This window comes from Aethalodelphis obliquidens, unplaced genomic scaffold, assembly GCF_003676395.1.
Source record: "Aethalodelphis obliquidens isolate GAN/ISIS:26980383/991018 unplaced genomic scaffold, ASM367639v1 scaffold47, whole genome shotgun sequence".
Classification (NCBI taxonomy): Eukaryota; Metazoa; Chordata; class Mammalia; order Artiodactyla; family Delphinidae; genus Aethalodelphis; species Aethalodelphis obliquidens.
The window spans coordinates 6940706-6962293 of NW_020837991.1; the positions used below are offsets into that span (position 1 = coordinate 6940706).

Below are 21588 nucleotides of genomic sequence, written 5' to 3' on the forward strand. Positions count from 1 at the left end.
CCAGGGCAAGGGTCCTATGATTCACCCTAAACTGAGCTTGGAAGATACCCCTTGGGAGAATGTGAGAGATTCCGGTGGAGAGGTACATTTTTCAATCAAGTCTGCCTGTTTCCCCTCCTGTCTCTCCTCCAATTTTATGGACTTCCTGCCTGTATCCTTCTGTCAAAAAGATTAAAGCTTTTTTTTTTTTCTTTGTTCTTTTATCCTGTAGAATGGCTTAGCCTTAGCAAAATGAACAGCTCAATGCAACTAATTTTACTTACATGTAAACCTCCCAATTTTTGAATATTTTATGCGTTCGGTACCCTTAGTAACTGAAAGCTAAATGTCTCTCTTCTCTCTCCTAAGACATGTTTTACAGAACAACTGCAGCAGCCTGCTCCGTGGTGCGGCATTTAAGGGGCTGGAGCTGCCATTTCCACTGTAGGCTGCTCACTCCTACCTCCATTATGGCCCCAAGTCACTGCTTCCTGCATGAAATAACACTTTGTTGCTTCCTATGGGGGTTGGGGGGGAGGCACCCAGATGATTGTAATTGAAAAATAAGAGCTGATGAGTTCATAGCTGCCTTCAATTGATTTATTCATTGACATATTGATTTGTTCCACATCTTTTGAGTTCTTAAAATGTGTCAAATTATGCAAATACATTAATAGATCTTTTTCTTTCTCCCTCACCTCTCTCCCTCCCTTCCTTCCCTCTTTCCTTCTCTCTCTCCTCCTTTCCTTCTTCCTTCTTTCCTTCCTTCTTCCTTTCCTCCCTTTGTCGTTCCTTCCTTCCTTCCTTCCTCCCTTCCTTCCTTCCTCCCTCCCTTCCTTTCATCCTTCCATCCATCTACAAAAAGGTGTTGATATCTACCTGACTTGCTTACAGTGACAAATGATGTATACAGGAGATACAGAGTTAAAAGGCACACTTCCCTCTCTGAAAGTTTTAATGTGGAGACTCAATAAGTGAACTGATAAAAAGCATGCTGCTGGTATTAACAGCAGTTAATGCAGGGAGCCATGGAAATGCAGGGTAGGGAGCTGTGGAGGCCGCTTTACAAAGCGGGCCTGATATTTGGCCAGAACAAGGAGCATTGCTACCCAGCCGGGAGAAGCACATGCCAAGGTTGGGGGTACAGGGGAACACCTAAAGGGATTCCACGCAGCAGAGTGCCATGACCACGTGGGGCTGGCTTATCCCACCCAGGACCAGTGTGCTAGTGTGAGCTAGGTTACAGCCTGTGTTTACTTTTAAGAAATGGGAGCCACTGGTCAATTAATAAGTCAGGGATTACTGACTCAGATTAACATTTTAAGAAGGTTATTTGGACAGCTGTATGGGAATTTGATGAGAAAGCAAGGCTGCCAGAAAAACTGGCGTCATCTAGATGGGGGATGAGGGGCTTAGGTAAAGAGAGCACAGGAGGATGGATTTTCAGCCAGTGAGAAGGTGTTGGCGTGTGGTGACCTGGCATGCCATTTGGATATTGGAGGTGGACATGGTAAAGGAAAGACTCACCTAGGGATGACTTTTAGTATGTTTGCTCAAGCAGGTAGGTGAAAAGTGGTACCAGTCAGAACAAAGAACACCAGTGTCCGTCTCTCTCCCCCACTTCTTCTACACACACACACACACACACACAACTTTTACTTATAAAATAAAACATGTCCAAAGGCTAATGATTGGTTGAAGGAAACAGTGTGCCTTATAAACTATTAATTCTAGGTAATAAGTCAAATAGATTTAATATCAGAGATTTCATTTTAAATTTGATGTGCACCTCCAACATTTTTTCTTAAAAACTAAAAAGGCATTTAACAATGATTCAGTAATAATAAGTCCAAAACATTAAAGGTTGGAAACTGTAAAGCCACTGAAAGTCACAAAATGAAAAAGTAAAGGAATCACATCTTTTCCCCCTAATTATTTGTTCTTATCTGTTGTGTTGGGTGGGTTTTAGTGATATGTTGATTTCTTTAGTAGAGCCAATAAAGACAAGGATTAAATTAAGTATTTTAATATTTTTCTACACTATTATTCCTACTTCATAAGAGAAATTTAATTTTGAATAGGTCAAACAGACAGTAAATTTTACTTGACTTTTTGGATAACGTAGTGAATCTTTCTTTTATCCTTGTTTGCATTTACTAAAACATTAACAGAAGTTTTGATTTTCTTTTTTCTTTTCTTCTTACATTTTAGAATGAGTATAAGTATCTTTGATAATGGGAAAAACAAATAAACTTCATTAAAACCATAATCCTTAACCTGCATAGCTGGTTCATTGAAAACTATACGAGTGATGTGTAAATTGTTGAATATCTCCTGCATTACAAGCATCTTTTTAACTAAAAAAATTGGTAGACATTACCTTATTTCACTGATCCTCTCCATTAATCATTCTATGCTAACACTCAGAAATCTTGTATGCACACAAATTGAGTGAAAGTTAGTCTGTTTAAACAATTGGATAAACAGGAAATTCTGCTCTTCATTCAATAGGATGTTTTAAATTGTATCTAGAGTAGGTGTTACCTTGAAGAAAAAGGTTACTCCTAGGAAAGGTTCCATTTTACCTAGAAATGTTCAGTATTAGAAATTGCAATACAAACTTCATTCTCAAAAGATTATCAAACTCTTCATCCTGTAATACACATTTCAAGTTTTATCTCAGTGGCAATTATGGTTCAACTACTAGTTTTAACTAGTTTCCAATTTATTAAGGCAAGATAAAAATTCCTATAGGCAATTGTGGAGAACAAAGACAATAAAAATATCTGGAAGCTATCTTTTAGGCCAGAAACACATTAGGGGGGAAAATACCTCTTATTATTAATTAAATAAAAACGTGTTTTCATGTGGTTTGAGATATAATTAAAATGAAACAATGTAAATACTACTCAAGTCCCTAAAGCATATGGCAATTTTTATAGGAAGCTTGAAATGACTGCAAAATATTTCTAACTTGCTCTTCTCCCCCACCCGCATCCCCAACATACTGTGGATAAGCATGTCAAATTGTTCACCCTTGGAACTAACATTTTTCTGACTAAGGGCATTATATTGCATTGTTTTCACCCAAAATCTTCTTTGATTAAATCTTGCTTGGTCTTAACAGTTTAAACACTTTAACTTTCACAATCTGTGGATATCATATGGCCTAGCAAAAGGGAACAGAAACTTTCTTTTTTAAGATTGTATTTCAACAGAAAGTCACGTTGGAAAGGGCTTGATTTATTGTTGATGAGATAGGGGACCACTCACATGGAGGTCACCAATGCCTACCTCCACCCGACCTTCAGAATTAACCTTCCCACCTTAGTTGTTCAGGTTATCGATGTTGGTATTCACTTGTATTTTTAAGGTTCTCTTCTACTAAGTGAGGTAAGCATTTTACATAGGTTGTTTCCATTATTCCTGAACACAGCCTTACAAAAAACTTCACCTCAAAGAAGCTATAAGACATACCTAAGGACACAAAGTATTAGGGTTACAACCAAGCTCTGACTCCAAAGCTAATGCTCTTACCACTACTCCTACTGGAAAAATTGATACTCCCACTTACCCTCATTTCTTATGTCCTGGCCACCTGCTTTCCACCATACATATGTGTGAGCTTATATAGCTTAATCAGAATACCAAGAAAAGGATTTGATGCATTGGGAAGCTGAGAGTTTTGGAAAGGAACATGGGGCAACCCTAAGAGGGAAGGACACGATGTAGAAGGTGAAGGTAAATTTCACCTTTGCAGGTTATCCAGGAGCATAAAGACCCTTGTTTAGCCGAATTCAGGGCTGATGAATATTCTCCTAAGCACTCAAGTGAAGTCTTCCGAAGAAAATAAAAACTAACAGGACGCCATGCGACTGCAGTGGACTTGACCCTCAGATCAGAGCAAATCCTTATGTATCAAAAAAGCAATGAAATACATCTTTCTTGTATTGTTAAAGTTGTTAAAAATTTTCTAAAGTTTATTCAATAAAACATTCTCTAGATTTAGGAGTCATGGTTCAAGTCTGACTCCTAAGCTGTATCCATCTTCTGTGACTTTGTTATCTTAAAAAATGCTATCTTAATACAATTATGGTATGTGGTTTTGATGATACCTAATTATATATTTTTAGTTAATATTACAAAATTAGAAAGTAAATTGTAATAATTATTTTACTAGGCCTGGACCTCCTTGAAAATCAGAACTGGTAAATTCAACTTTTAACCTCCAGTGCATAGCTCAGTGCCTGGCTTAATGTACTCGTTCAGTGAATTCTTATTATAAGAATGACACAATTTACATAAAATGTGGAACAACTTATCCCATTGACACTTTGTCTGAAATGCCTGTGTTCCCTTCCTCTTTGTAATGAAATCTCCAGCTAACTCAAGGTGGATCCAGGAAGGCTTTCTGGACTCCTTTATCCTACTCTGGTCTCTCCATTCTCAAAGTATAACACATGGATACCAACTTCCTGATATTTAACTTGTAATTGTTTCATGAAGGTTTATAACATTTTAATGATGAATGTCAGGAACTTGGGGTTCGATTGATGAGTGTTCTAATCTTGGGTTTACAGCTATGCATCTACGTGACCTATGTAGCCCGGGGCAACCTACTGGACATCACTGACCATCAGTTTCTCCATCTGGAAAATGGGTTTGGATATAGTTTGTAGGATTGCCATGTGATACAAATGAAATATATACGTAAAATGTCTAGCACAGTGCCTAAGTGAGGGCTCTCAAAAGATGGCAACATTAAAAAACATCTTTCGTAGTATTTAGTCCAGGTCCAGAAACACAATAAATGTTTTATAAATACATATGAGTTGGCTTATCAAAATGCTTGAATTTCAAAAAGCTAAAGTAAATGTTCATTGGACTCTCTGGAGAATGTTCAGACTGTTCACTGATATCCCAAGCTATCTCAATGAGTTGGTTATGCAGTCAAATGCTTTGCCTCTGAACCCATACTTGGCCCCCCAAGGACAGTGTGCTCCACACGTGGTTATGCTATGCCGAGATTCTCGCTTTCCTATGACTGTCATATTACACAAACATTATGCCTCAGTTCAAAGGTGCTGGACTCTTGTAAGGATGAATGACCCGCATGTGCTATTGATGTTTTATTTAGTTCTCAACACAATTCCCCAGTCACGTAATGCCTCTGCTCTTTCATTCTCCCACCTGCATGTATGGGTTTGAGCTGTTGTAATTCTACTGAGGGCAAACTGCCACAGGTGATCTGAATGACATGTGTAGCATGGAAAGAGGAATCTTTATGAACCCCCTTACGGACTGAGAGAAGAAATCTCTCTCCCATTAGTAGCTCTAGAAACCTCACTGTTCTACCCGAAGAAAGTAGTCAAACACCTAGTTCAACTGCAGCATTGAAATGATCTTTCCAAGTCAGCCTCCATAGGAGTAACTAGGTAATATGAATCAGAATTTCGGCAAAGAGCATCACTTGTGAAGAACCACAGCACACTGTGTATACCTCCAAAGGCCATGGTATAGGTCATGCAGCTGTCCATGGTACTGAACCTCTCTACTCAGCCTGAATTTCTGAATTGTAAAGTCACAGATTAGATAAGGAACTGGAGAACTCTCACTAAAGGAAACACTGCTGCAGTGTCCACGTCAGCTGGGCAGAGAGAAACTTCCTCCCCTTCCTCCGTCATTGGCCATTGTCCCAGCACCATTTTGCAGCCCATTAACTTGGATTTTAGGATTCTTCCTTCCCCACTCCTCCTCTTGCTCTCTCTCTTTCTTCCTTTTTATTTCTTGATTCATTTCTTTAAAAAGAGAGCTTGATCATGGGTGGTATGAACTCTTTCCTCTTTGAAGGCTGTGTGGCAACATGGGAAGAACATGAATTTTATATCATATGTAAAAATTTTATATAAATAGCTAAGGAAAACACTTGGAAAATATACAAAAATGTTAATAGAAGGATGACTGAGTTGTAGGATTTTGAGTGATTTTTCCCTTCTTTATAGAGTGGTTTTTTTCCTTCCAGTTTTCTAAAACTGACATATATTTTATAATCTGAAAGTAAGTTTAAAACCTGGTAAATATAACTGGATTTTAATTGTGGCTATGCTAATTTATAGCTGTGTAATTTGAACAGGTGATATATCCTCCTTCAGCCTAACATTCCACATGGGTAAATTGGAACTAATGTTTATGTACCTAATAGGGCTGCTCTGAGGATTGGATAACATACTGGCACATTGTGGGCATTCTGCAAATATCATAGCGGGGAGAGTAGCTCAGGCTTGAGGGTCAGCAAGCCAAATGAGAATAATATGTATTTGTGTCAGGCTCTGATATATGAGATGAAAACCACTTTTTCCAATGTACTCAATTTGCCTCAAGTACCTACTTCAGGCTGGTGCTCTCCTAGTTTCCAGAGCTACAGTTATGAACAAAGTGTTATCTTTCCCTTGTGGAACGTATGTTACAGATTTTCTCTTATGGGCAAATCAAAACGATTATCATTCCCCCTTTCCCCTTAACTTAGTGCTTCCAGAAATCTGCTGGCTTTAACAGAGTTACGCAGAGCTAAAGTACTAATATACGTCAGCATCTCTCTAGAGAAGGAACATAGAAATCTGTGCTATTTAACAAGTATCCTAGGTGACTGCTTAAAAGAGATAAGTACAGGAAACAGTCATGGTAAACGGATGGAAATGAGTAAAATCCATAAGCAGATGAAAAGATGAAGAAATTCCAAACTCTGCAGAAAACAGACTAAAGGAGATTTTCCATTATCGCCACCACAGTTAGAAATATGGGGCAGATGGGATCTGGAAAGAGAGAATTATTCTGCTTTCTTTATATCGCAGCATGGAGCGGGTCTTCTTTACCTTAAAATACCCATTTCTTTCCAGGAAGACCTGCATAGCACAGGGTGTGGGACATTCAGATATTGTTGGTTGAATGATGAGTAATATTAAGAGCTTCACCGTGTTTATATACTGACAAAGAAAATTCATTTTGAATATTTTTAGCTTTCATGTTCATGCCCTGGAAGATAGTTAGTAACAACCCCAGGTTAGAAATAAGTAAACTGAGGCTTGGGAGTTATGAATTTTCCCCATAATAAATAGCTAGCACCTGTCTGCAATTAAAATAAAATCTGTCACATGAGCACACCTCTTCCTTTCCATCCTGCTTTACTGTGTGTGAAGCTGCTGTACCTCATTGGGTTATGGATGTTGGAGCAGAGCTTTGGAGTGGTAACGGCACATTGGAATTGGGAATCCAAATGGCAGTCACTGACAGAATCAGTGTTACCTGCTTTACTAATGACAAGTCGTAATAACTTTATCCACAACCCACAATGCTCTGTGAACCATAGAGTAACTGTAACTGTGTGTGTGTGTGTTCGGGGAGTTACGCCATCCATTCTCCTTTCACAAAAATTGAAGGCCAGTTAACAGACTGATGTATTTCTGCTGAATATTTATATGCCCACCCTTCATAGAATTCACTGATACATTTCTTCTTTAGGTAAGTGAGCAAAACCGATTATGTTACTAGCAAAACCTCTTATTGCTCTCCTCTGAGTGAGACTCTCCTTCTAAAGATGCTTTTGCTAACTATTTAATTTAGTGCATTAGTTATCAATTTGATGAGTTAAAACTTGGGATCCAGAGGTTCTCCCTGCTACTCATGCCAATACTCACCATGGAGGCTAAGGAGATGCTCAGAAATGCCTCAAAATAAGGATCTACATTGTTTGGCTTTGGGGATGAGTTCACAATAATCTTCATTTTTATGCTAATTACTAAAATAATTTATTACTAAATAATAATTACTAAAAGATAAAACTTATCTGTGATTTTTCCAGTCTTTCATCCAACTTGAGCTTACAAACTGAATTCTGCTATGACTTTCCATCTTTACTACTTGATAGGGAATACTTGGTGATGGGTGATAATTCTCTTCCACAAATATACTCTCCACCCCTTCCCCTAAAACTAACATTTTCAATGGGAGGAAGGGATTCATTCTCATAAAAACTGGTCATTTCCTTTTTTGTCAGCCTAACTCTTGGTCCTGGTTCCTTTTCCTCCAGCAGAGCTTTTGGGTTTGCCTTTTCATCTTTGGAAACTCTGCTCCCTGCCTTCTGCACTTGGCCCATACTTCCTTCCAAAGCACCTTTCACATAAAGGAGGGTGACCCTCTCTCTTTCTTCCCCTGGGATAGGAAGTTGATTACAAAGAAATGCAGACCTGCCAGTAGTGAGGCAGGCATGATGGATGCAGAAGCCTGAGTTCTAAATACAGAGAAGGCAGCAGGCCATCTCTAATAAATTAGCTGGCATTTGGCAAGTCTAGGGCTCACACTGGTACAGCCTGGACACTTAAAGAAAACAGTATTTCCCTTAATAAGACATGGGAATGTCCAGAAACTTAGATGCCATACATATGACCCCCTTATTCCCCCACAAAAAAACAAAAACAAACAAAAAACAAACAAACAAAAACAAAAAACAAACCAGGAAAGATATTAAAATGTTTTTCCTCCATTTTCCCCCGGAACTTAACTTTCATAAATGTAACAATTACAATAGACTATGAGCAAAAGCCTCATTATAATACATGTGCATGTGTGTGTGTGTGTGTGTGTGTGTGTGTGTGCACACGCGTGTGCATGTAAACTTGCCCAAGCTAAAGTTCATTACGAAAAAAAGAGAAATATGGGGCTTCCCTGGTGGCGCAGTGGTTGGGAGTCCGCCTGCCAATGCAGGGGACATGGGTTCGTGCCCCGGTCCAGGAGGATCCCACATGCCACAGAGCAGCTGGGCCCGTGAGCCATGGCTGTTAAGCCTGAGTGTCCGGAGCCTGTGCTCCTCAACGGGAGAGGCCACAACAGTGAGAGGCCCACATACCACAAAAAAAAAAAAAAAAAAAAAAAAAGAGAAATATGTAGGGAAGGAAGGAAAGAAAGAAGGAAAGAAAAAGGAAGAAAGAAAAAGAACGAATGAACAATTAGCTTGTAGCTCTCCCTCCCTACCAAAATTACCTTGTTTAAAGAATGCTGTTTATGGCTTAAACATGTTATTTTTCTTCTCCAACCTGCATAAGGAAAATATGTCACTGAGACTGTGATCCAGGAACTTCTAACTGATACACTAGGAGGATAAGGAACTGTGACCTGCTACAAAAGGATTTCCCCGTAGCCTGACATGGGCAGGGACCTACCCAAGTTGAGGTGCAGGGCGAGCCTCCCCTTCTGGAGCTCCAGGGTGATGTGGTCTCCACGTTGTCCTTCTCCGTGGAACAGGACCCCATCTCCTTGCATGCTCTTGAACTTCAGGGAGATCACATCTTTGAGAGTACTCATCAGCTTCTGATTGAACCTGTACAGAAGGGAGCTTCGGCCATCAAAGTCAGCGATGTCTGATTCTAGGCACAAAGAGAGAGGGGGAGAAAAATCAGTGCACATCCTCCGAATTGCTTTTCCTTCTTTCCCATCTTAGTTGTTGTCCAATTAATAGAAATGTTCCTGATATCTATAAGGTACCGACTCACTGGGAAACATATAGTCTAGACCCAATCTAATTAGATTCAAGGGAAATATTCATTTACAAGCAGCCATCACACAGTCAGAGTGAACTGATCATTAGCTTAGAAGTAAAAGCCCTCATTAGTGCTGTCAGCTTTTGCTTGAAGGGACAGGGTGTGCATACCACAAGTACCTTTGTCAGGCTCTATTGTGTCAAATGCCTGGTTGTAATAATCTCTCATGATTTATCCTCCTTAATAATTTGCTTCTGATAGTTGGAGTCACTTTATTCCATTATCTCAGGCTCAAGGTTGGAGATGAAATATATAGCTTATTATTTCAGCTCTGAACAGTACTGTCTTCCTAGATCTGCACTGAGAAGGATTCTGAGGTTTCCTTTTGGTTCAATGGAAAAGAATATGCAGTAAAAGAAGACTTACTATTTGAACAGAGAGGGCAAATATCTTGCATTCTTCTCATGCTTGCCTTATCTTGTGCTGATGGTATCTATCATTTTAGTTTTCATATACAAAAATGTTCATTCATTATTGTGAAAGCAAAAAGAGAAGACCCGGTAATCATAATTTAGATAAGCTTATGTAGTAGATGTGTATAAACATATCTGAAAATTGTACACCGAAAAGCTAATAAGGATTTTCTTTTTCTTTTTGAATGATACATAATTGACCTACAATGTTATATTAGTTTCAACTGTACAGAATAATTATTAGATATTTGTTTATATTTTAAGATGACCGCCGCAAAAATGTGTAGTTAACGTTTGTCACCATACATAGTTATAGAATTTTTTTTCTTGTGATGAAAACTTTTAAGATCTAGTCTCTTAGCAACTTTCAAATATGAGGAGTCTTGCCTCACCAAAGAATATCTACAGATGACAAATAATTATCTGAAAAGATGCTCCACGTCACATGTCACCAGGGAAATGCAAATTAAAATAATGAGATGTTGTTAACTGCACACCTATTAGAATGGTCTAACTCTGGAACACTGACACCACCAAGTGCTGGTGAGGATTTGGAGCAACAGGAACTCTGCTTCATTGCTGGTGGGAATGTAAGATGGTACAGCCAATGGAAGACAGTTTGGTGGTGTCTTACAAAACTAAGTGTACCAGCAACCATAGTATCCAGCAACCTAGGTCCTTGGTATTTACTCAAAGGAGCTGAAAACTTATGTCCACACAAAAACCTGCACACAGATGTTTATAGCAGCTTCATTCATAATTGCCAAATACTAGAAGATGTCCTTCAGCAGGTGAATGGATAACTAAACGATGGTACACTGAGACACTGGAATATTATACAACACTAAAAAGAAATGAACTATCAAGCCATGAAAAAAAGAAAAAAAAATTTAGGTTCATATTACTTAGTGAAAAAAGCCAATCTGAAAAGTCTACTGTATGAGTCCAACTATATGACATTCTAGAAAAAGCAGAACTATGGGACAGTAAAAAGATCAGTGGAGGCCAGGGGTTAATGGGAGGGAAAAATAAATCGGCACAGCACAGAGGATTTCTAGGGCACTGAAAATAATCTATGACACTATAATGATGGATACATGTTATTATACATTTGTCTAAACTCACAGAATGTACAACTGCAATAGTGAACCATAATGTAAACTATGGACTTTGGATGATTACAAATTGTCAACCTAGGTTCATCAATTGAAATAAATGTACCACTCTGATGGGGGTTGCTGATAATGAGGGAGGGGAACTTGCATTTTTGGGAGCTGGGGGTATATGGGAAATCTCTGTACCTTCCTTTTTATTATGCTGTGAATCTAAACTGCTCTAAAAAATAGCCTTTAAAATAAATTAATAGTGACTCTATGTAGGAGGTGTTATTATAGGTTATTTTTACATTACTTTTCCTAGTTTTTCATCATAAAAACTTTTACAAAAAACTTTTATTACTTTTATAATAGAAAAACATTAAGGCTATTTAATTATACTTAAAACAGATTCATTATATACCATCTTATGTGGATGAGATGGTGGCGAATGGGTGTGGGGGGGGTGAAATTATTCTTATTTGAAATCGAGTACTTGGGATAACTCAATTTTTTATTATTCACCAAGCAATTAAAATCCTCACCTTGAACATACACAGTGATAAATTAAGGGTTTTTTTGAGTAAGCATATAGAAGCGTCCTTTGGAAAGCTGAAATTTTGTAATGAAAATAAAATCATACTTTTCCTATAATTAATTTTAAAATACCATTTCACAATTTATTCCTCTGGAATAAAGTGGTTCTAACCAAAAGCTTGCTGATGACTCCCGAGACCCTAAAATTAAATAGTCCAGGTACAGAGGGATTTTCACAAATTCCCAGCTCTCTCAGACTTTCCCCCGTATCACCCCATCAATGTTCCTGCCTCTGTCCTCTGAACCAGACTTTACGAAAACCAAATGGAGGCTACAGACAGCAAGCTGGCATCAATCATAGAATAATAAGGATCATAATGTAGTTAAGATCATGGATGTTAAGCTGTGATGGTCATAACTTGTTAACTCTGTGGCTTTGGCATCTCTACATCCCTACGCCTGATTTCCTCATCTATAAAGTGGGGTAATTACACCCTTCAGAGAAGACTGCTGTGAGCATTAAATGTGCTTATCCATATAAAGTGACAATTTGTACAAAGGGATGCCATCATGTCTGTCACGTTATTTGTGTTAAACCAATAACAGATAGTAGGAGTATTAGTAGTGTTTAGGATACATGGAGGACTTGCATTCCTCCCCAGTGCTGGCACCCCACTTTCTCACCCCAAATAATGCTATTTCACTTTTTGATTCAATGGTTTATTGCCCATGGAATGCAAGCTGGCTCCAAGTTTCCTGTTCTGCCATATTTCAGGTTCTCAAACTCTACTTGAAATTCTTTGGGAGCAGAGTCTGCATTTGTATCTTCATGGTCTCTTCCGATGTCTCCCCTGTGGCTCCGCACCAGACTCTGGGTTAGGAACTGGGTCCTTAGGAGCTTTAGGACTGAGTGAGGGAACATGGCATATACAATTGGCGGACCATGACACTAATATGTTGTGAGCTAAAATAGAAGGGAGCACCCAGTGCTATGGGAACAGTTTAAATCTCAAACACTGTATATGACTATGGAAGTGAGGTGAGTTCTGACATAAATAAGCATGGAATCTTGAGTTACTGCTGACAAGAGATGCCCTGATCTGGTTGTCTCAGTCTGCAGCACCCAGACGCTCCACTCCAAGACACTATCTCCTCTCTTTCCAATCCACCCCAGCATTCATGATCTTTATTTCAATCCCTCTGATGTCTAGCTAATTCATGGACTTAATCAATGCCATAAGCAGTGATGACACAGGTTACCTCTAAGGAAACACAGCTCCATGTTGCCATGAGATCTTAAAGAAACTGAGCCGATCAATAGGACAGGAAAAAAAATATTGTTGAAGTCTCACAGACCCGGGTTTCAACTCTGGTTTTGCTATTTACTAGCTGGGGGACTTGAGGCAACTTTCTTGACTTCTCTGAGTTTCAGTGTCCTATCTGTATAATAGAGCTAAGAGAAACCTACCCTAAAAGCCATTATGAGAATTACATAAATCATACCTGGAAATGAATAGTCACTCAATAACATTCCATTCCCTCATTCCATCATTAATCCAAAGGCATTACTGCAGTGGTAAAGATTTGAAGAATGATGTAAAGATGGTATCAAGAACATGGTATAAAGGAAATCTGTTTGAGACTGGGGTTCAGTATCCCTCACATCACATTGAGCAGGCATTCCTCCAAGCCTTCATCACTTTCCATATTCTTAAAATAGCCCCACAACTGCCCTCCCATATTCAACTTTTGCAGCCTCCCTCTGACCCATTCTTTCATGTTCACATCACCTTTGCTAAAGCCCTTCAGGAAACTCAATGCACTAAGAATTAAATTCAATTGGTCTCTGTCCTCCTTTCACACCTCATCCTCTACTTCTCTCCCCAATGCTCATCCCACCCCAAGCATGCTGTATTTTCAGAGTGTATCTATGTGTCTGTCATAGTCATATACATAAGTGTGTATGGGGGGTGGTTAGGACATGTACAGAGCACACACCATGAGCCCTGTAATTCTCTAAATGTTTTTTGTGCATGAATTTATTTAATCCTATCAATCATTTATCATAATAGGGAAGAACAAATCTGACTCCCTATTAGATTTGTTTCTTTTACCTTTGCATTCTATTGCTTTTGCTTTAAAAATGTTGCCTATAGGCTGAAATACACAGGATAGCCCATATTCAAGACTCTGACCTTCAACGGTATAACACTTTCTCATTCATATAAAGATAAAAAGTTGCAGAATAGAGAATAGCACTTGTTTTGTTGGAGGTTTACAGGAACATCATGACCTGACCTATGCGGAGAGCTGCAAGAACAAAGGATTCAAACACCAAGAAGTTTTCAACAACCAACCACACCCCTCCCACACCTGGGCTTTAAAAATGCTTTGCTGAAACCCTGAGGAGAGTTTGGAAGTTGGGGGCACAAGCCACCCATTCTCCTTGCATGGCCCTGCAATAAACTTTTCTCTGCTCCAAACTCTGATATTTCAGTTTGTTTGGCCTCACTGTGTGTTGAGCACATGAACTTACATTCTTACTTTCAGTAACACTATGAGGAATGCGCTGTTTTTATTATTGCTGTTTTACAAATAAGGACACTATGGCAAAAGGAGTACACAGTTTGCAAATGACTGAGCTGTGAATCCAACCCATCGCATAGGACTTAGCTGTGTTTTGAGTGTGCTGAGCACCTTCCCAAGTGCCACTCCTCTCTGGTTGATCCTCTAACACCCAGCTCATCAGTCTAGTGCTGGGCCCTTTCCCTAACAGCTTCCTCCCATGAGTTAGTCTCCCACTAAGCACCCTGCCACTCCCTCAATAATTCACCTCCCGACCAGATTTTGATACTTGGTCGTTTCCAGCTCTCCAGCAGGACAGTGCATCCCTTGAGAATAGGGCTTCAATGTGTATTAATCTCCTCATTAATTCAGAGCTGAGCACTTCCTGTGAAATGACTTAGTGACCTAGTGCAGTACCTATGTCTGAGGGCGATGCTACCAATGGTCCCATGACTTCCTCTCCCATTACCTCCACCACCACCCTACAAGAGCCAGGTTGCCTATCCACACTCAAAGAGTTCATTTCTCTGGAGGCATGCACTCAGCCACTGGGGACACGATTCCTGAGTTATTCACAGATGCTCAGGAGAGCAGAGATGAGAGGCTCTCTTTAGAGAGCTCAGAAGGGTGGCAGCTTTCCTCCTAACACCACTGAAGTCCAATGAGAGAAACACTTTGCCAATCTAAGAGAACTCAGACAAATACCCTGGACCTTTGCAATATTAATTAAGTCACACGCAAAATTCATCAGCCATTTCACAGATGGAGAAACAGTGTAAAAAATGTGTTTAACAAGGATTAAAGTTTTCCCCCACTGAATACTTAGTAATTCCCCCAGACACAGGAGCTATTTGAAGTATTCAGATTCCAAACTTGGCTACAACAGATTTTAAATGATAGCAATAAGGGACCACATTTTTATAGTGTTGGTTTTAAGAAAAACAATTCTATCATATGCTGGGTTTTCCTCATTAGATATTATCATAACCCCTTTGTCCTGATCCTTTCCTTGGGTACTTAATTTGAAGCATGGGGTCTGGTTATGGAGATCCACATCTTCAGTAATGTTTTACATGCATCTTGAAACAAGATTCTCTTTAACAATATGAAAAAGAAACAGGAAAAAAAAATGAAGAAAGTGTTGCAAGGTGCATAAAGTTTAAAGAACGATCCTATTGGCAAATGAAGAAGTGTGTGATCATCTCAGAATATAGTTTTAAGGGCACCAAGAAAATAACTAACAAAACTAAATATATCCTCTGCATTCTCTATCACAGCTTTTCTAAACCACTCGTACAGATTTCTTCCTTTGGATTAAGCATTCTCTGGGGAAAAAGAAACTAATTAACATATTTTTGCCTAATTTAAAGTTCTTCTTAACAGCCTTGGAGGTCCATATTGTTCCCCATTTGTAAAAAGGAGAAGCCGAAGCTCAGGAAGATTATGTACCTTGCCCAAAGGCATACACACAATAATGAGTTTTTTGACACTGAAGCCCTAAATGTTTCCTCATTAGAAAATGGGGGGGGGGGGTTGGTGTGACGATTACATGAGATGAGCACCTCATGGACAGGGAGACTGCATGCCTCTGTCCAGGGAGAATCAGGCATGACTGGGGAGTGTGTATATGAGTGTGTGTATAAGGAAGAAAATTCCCATTTAAGGAAAGATAATGTTGAATGGAAGCTTTCTTTTCCTTACAAGTTGATATTAATTTCCTTGTGGCCCCTGCTCTTTGCACTTGCTCTTATACTCAAGACCAAGTTCAATCAGAGCAGTAGCTCTCAACTTTAGGGTAGACATGCAATGCCCTCCCTGCCCTCATGACCTCCACTAAGCCCTATCCTGGTCGATTTCCACCCAGACATTCTCGTATTTGAGCCTTTATGGAGCCCCCTCCACATGGCATGGTCGGTGGTCAGCACAGGTGGACAGCAGTGAACTCAGTAGAGGTCCCTGGTCTCAAGGGCTAAGCTGGAGACAGCACCACACAATTACACAGTCCTGGGGAGAGATGAGCACTGGATGCTGGAGAAGCCCAAAGGAGGATGCCTAACCTCTCCAGGAGGATATAATGCATCGCCTAAGTCCTGAGGGATGCGCAGAGGTTAGGCAGGTAAGGTGTACAGAAAGGGCATTGCCAGCAGAGAGAAGTAGCCTCCCATTCCTGAAGATGAGATTTCAGATCCACAAGGAGTCTGACTTGTTGGACCAGTGATTCTAGAAGTGTGCTGTCTGCACCCTTGTTATCCCCAGGGAGCTGGTTAGAAGTACAGGATTTAGGACGTCACCACAGACCTAGAAATCAGAAACTCTGGGCTTGGAACCCAGCCGTCTGCATGTGGTCAAGCCCTCTAGGTGATTCTGATACTCAATGAGGTTTGAGAACCTCTCTGGTAAAAGAAAGCCAGGTCAATGGGGAGTCAGGAGGCTGGGGAGAGACTCAGGGGTTTGTAATGGAGGATCCTATTAACAATAAAATAAGGAGTTTTAACGGTACACTGAGATGAATGGAGAAATAACTGTCCAAGTATTTAAAGTAGGGAAAGTGCATGGCCAGTTTGGGTTTTGAGAAAATAACTCTGGATTTTAGAAAGTTCTTCCATATTATTTATTTGGTCAGTGCACATTCCAATCCTGGCTACCCAAACCTTTCCCTCTCAGTGGAATTACCTGATTTTGTTGTCTCCTGCCAAGGTGACAAAGCCCTAATGTGGACTTTTGGGTGTTCACTTTTTCCTGCCCTTAATACATGGTGACCACGCATCAGAGTTTCTTTTTTTTTTTTTTTTCCCAAACATATAATGCCAGCCAGAACACAGCTGTTAGATATTTGCTTCCTGGAGTGGACCATTTCTCCCTCTTTCTCAAAATCGATTTTTAGAATCTCATTATAATGAACTCAATTTGTGGTTTGATAAGATGGTCACACATTGGCCGACTGCACTAGAATATTGAGGTTAGGTAGATCGTAAACCCAAGGAGTCTTCAGGATAAGGGCAGGTCCTCCAGCTCACAAACCTCTCCCTTTAGATCAAGATAAATCCAGCACACACTCCCTCCATCCCAGCAGTACTGAGAAATGTCAGTACTTGGCTGACTTCCCACTGGGCCCATAATTGCTGACCCAGCTGTCATAGCTTCTCGTCTGAGAAAGACAGAGTTCTGGAGGCATATTCTGGCATATCTGATGGATGTTGGTAGCTTGTCAACAAACTAGCTAAAAAAAGGGCTCCACTGAATAAAAGACTCCAAGCTTGAATCCCCAAGTGAGCTGAAAAAGGCTATCGTGTGTGTTTGTGACACGAAGTCTGTTTTCTCACAAGAAGGAAAGCTGGAGCTCTAAGTTGACAAGAGAAACCATCCATTCATCTTGAGAAAATCAGTGCCGCTCACTCTGGGGCTGTTTGCAGTAAACATGATTTTCAATACAATTACAGTGCAAAGCTTATCTCATGATACGTTATATAAGAAAAGTGATTATTATTCAGACCATACATTGCACTGAACACTTGAGGGCTTTGGTTAGCAATCCACAGACCACAGAGGTTTCCACAGTCAACTCAAATTTACAGAGATTCTCCACCAACTCTGTGACTTTTCCAGGCCTTATCAGAGGCCCATGATAACCTCAGATGAACTGTGAAAACAATGTAAGTTTCCAAAACTAACCATGACAACTCCTAAGAATAGCTTTTCTTACAGAATTTCTGATGTGTCTGTGCATGAGAGCAGTTTGGAAAAACAGAATAGGTCTTAAGAAGACAACATAAAGAACAGTCGTAGTACAAAAAACAAAATCTAAACTCTAAATTTTAATCCTAACTTTAATCCTAACTTTTTGCTCTGACAGTCACATTTGCTTTCTTAAAACGTTTAGGTTTTTCGGCAATCTTATACTTGTAGACACCTCTTGTAATAGGGAAGAATAAATCTGACTCCATATTGGATCTGTTTCTTTTACTTTAAACTTTGTATTCTATGGCTTTTGCTACAAATGAATCACTAAAGAGATGCTACCTATAGCTTAAAGTATACATGATGGCCCATGTCCAGGAACTCTGCCTCCTGTGTCTGAGCTTAAGCTAAAATACATGTATTTAAGCTCACAGGAAACATCCTGACCAGGACCACTTGTGAATGGCTGCAGGAAGGAAGAAATTAACCCATCCCCTCTGGAGTCTGGCTGGAACTAGGAAATATGTGCAACAACTTACTGCCTTTTTGCTTTACCTCCCCACCTCCCCCTCTTAAAGAAACTAGCATCCAAACCTGGGCAAGATGCTTCTGTGGAACACTAGTCCACCATTTTCTTGGTCTGTTGTCTTATGGAATAAAGTTGCTGTTCCTTGTCCCAGCAGCTCATCTCTCTATTTATTGGCCTGTCGTGCAGTGAGCAGTACGCGCTTGGCCTCAGCAACACTCTGAGCACACCTAAAATGTACAGTTCCACCGAGCTCTTCACTGACTACAAGACCAAGCCAAATGAATGTATTTATTTTAGGGAATTCCCTAAAATAAATCTTTTAGCAGATAATTCTTTTAGTAGTAGAAATCTTTCCATTTGTTTATTCTCAAGTGCATTGGCAGTTATTGGGTATATTCTATACTCTTTTTGGTCACTGTGCTGAACTGTGAGATGCAAAACCATTGCGACATGGGCTGTCCCACTCAGGGACTCAGACACAATAACACTGACAAGGCAAATGAATCACTCTGCTGGTATAGGATGCAATAAATGGAAGTGTAATTATACCTACAACTTATTACCCAAAGAGGGGGCTTGGGAGAGTGAAAAGGGGAGCAGATAACAAAACTGAGATGACAAGCATGGACTAGAATAATATGCAGCAGGCTGGGACGTAGGGTCACCCCAAGGTGCAGACAGGTTAACAGAAGGTTTCAGCAGAGGGGGGGTAATGTTTCATAAATCCTGTTCACAAGTTCACAGAAGGAATGATCAAGGCAAAGGCTGCTACTGAGCAGCTCACCCTTGTGAAAAGAGCATAATTCAATTATGAACTGCTCCCTTGCTTCACAGGAGCCTCAGTGATCTTCAGCCACAACATACTATAATAGGGAAGAACAAATCTGACTCCATATTAGGTCTATTTCTTTTCTTTTAACCTTTGTATTCTATTGCTTTCGCTTCAAGTTAATGTAGAATGTTGTCTACAGCCTGAAATATACAGGATAGCCCATTCTCAAGGCTCTGACCTTTAAGGGTGTAAAACTTTTCCATTCATATAGAGATAAAAGTTACAGGAGCATTGTGACCTGAGCTGCGTGGACGGCTGCAAGAACAAAGGATTCTGCACCACGAAGTTTGCACCAACCAATCACACCCCTCCCTCACCTTGCCTTTAAAGATGTTTTGCTGAAACCCTTTGGGCAGTTCGGGGGTTTTGAGGGGCATGAGCCACTTGTTCTCCTTGCATGGCCCTGCAATAAACTTTTCTCTGCTCCAAACTCTGACGTTTCAGTATTATTTGGACCCACTGTGCATTGAGCACACCAACTTGGGTTCAGTAACAACACAATTGCTCCCTGAAAGTGTTCCCATAATGAGACATTTAAATAAGTGTCAAAATGGGAGGAGAGCTACCATCGCCCCTCTGCCCCCGACTATTTGTTATTTTGTCTAAAATAAAAGATTGATCATGTTTTTACATTTAGGGGAAATTGAATGCTCTTTGTTAATGATTCTATCTGGGCAAAATCTACAGAACTTAGTGTCAGGAGGCCAGGGGGGAGAATCACAGTAAATCACCCCAGTGACAATTTCAACAGGGAGTAAACATAAAACAAACTGTATGAGGCAAACCCTTGGCATTTGTGTGGGAACCCACTGCTGCATTAAGTGGTTGATCTAAGTATTAGGTCATTTTTCCTTTTATGTTTTCCTTTAAAATGATCACTGTTAGCATATGGGTCATGGAACTCAGAGGCATATAGCTGGTCAAATCACACCCTGGGCAGCAGGACATTAATTCATCAGGAAACTTGTTATCTGTGGGTTTTCCCTTCATTTGTTAGCCTTACAAAAGACTTGGTTTCTTCAACTTCCACTACGACCATTTACTTGTCTGCTTTTCGAAGTTACTAAAAATCCTTGAGTCCCAAAAAAGCAGAGGTTGTGTTACTTATTTCTCTGTCTCCAAAGCTGAGCAGAGGGGGGAGGGGGGTTACTGAGTAATGTTTATTGTCTGTTGAAGGGATTTTAAGACTGAATCAATCAGTGAAGCTGTTTAAGATAGATCAGAAAAGTTGACTTAAGGTAGCATACTGCAGTGTTTTTATTTAACATGTTTTTATTACATATATATGTGTATTTGTCTCTTCACAGAAGAGATTGTTCAGTGATTCCTAGATGAACTAAGAGAAAGAAGAGTAGGCAGATCTCATTCTTTTTAATTAACTTATTTTTAAGAAATTTTCTGGGCCATCATTTCCTTATCTGTAGAATGAAAGAGTTGCAATGAATGATAAAATGCTCTGATTTCTAAAGTGGGATTCAGGGCTTCCACAGGGGCCTCCAAGCCCCCAGGTCTGACTGCTGTCACCCCATACCTCCTCTTCCCCAGGGTTTGCATGCTATAAACTCAGCCTTGAGGTTCCCTGTGATACGGCCACATGGGTCTTGGCATGCCAAGGATGAAATATACGACTCTGTGGTCTCTACCATGTGTGATAAATGGCCCCAAATGATGAGACCAACAACAAAGAGGGCAGCTGAAGCTAGAATGACAAAGAGATTTACATGGGGAAACAGAATATGACTTCAACTCTGAGCCTGATGAATTTTGCATGACACAACTTGGCAATAATTAACCAAACAGGAGCCAGTCTGTTTTGTGCGAAAAGAAGGTAACTGGAGATAGAAAATGATGGCTGTAATTTTTAATGAGGGAAGCCTGACAGATCATTATACCTTATCAGAATTTACATAATGCTTTTAAAATTGATTAGTGTTCCTTGTTTAAAAGAAATTCAAAAGAAGACCCCGGACAGAAGTCCACATAGCCTGAAGTCTCCAGATGGCCTGATGGCGGTGTTGGAAACTTTAGAAACCTGGTATGTAAAAATGTTTACCCCCTTCCTTTGAGGTACAGGGTGGCTGTGTGGTCCTGAATAAGGAGGGAAAGGTAAAATAGGGAGAAGTTTGGTAACCAGCTTAATTATCAGATGAAGGTAATGATGAACACAGCTAACACTCTGTGAATGCTTCTCACACGCCAAGTACTATTTTAAGTAATCTGCATATATGAAATGATCACTACTATTACCATTCCCTTCATCAAAAAAGAAACTGTGTCCACAGAGGACCCAAGATTGTCCGAGATTATACAATCGGTGGGTGATAAAGCTAAGTTTATATCTCTGGTGGTTTAAGTGTAGAACCCATCT

The 21588-nt window shown here is 39.9% G+C and overlaps 1 protein-coding gene across 1 annotated transcript in view; it reads right to left on the minus strand.

Moving 5' to 3' along the window:
• CNTNAP5 (contactin associated protein family member 5) overlaps positions 1 to 21588 on the minus strand; it is an 880239-nt gene that overhangs the window by 443531 nt on the left and 415120 nt on the right. The window contains exon 5 of the mRNA XM_027082570.1: positions 9195 to 9398. Within this exon, the coding sequence (XP_026938371.1) occupies positions 9195 to 9398 (204 nt within the window). The remainder of the gene's footprint in view (positions 1 to 9194; positions 9399 to 21588) is intronic.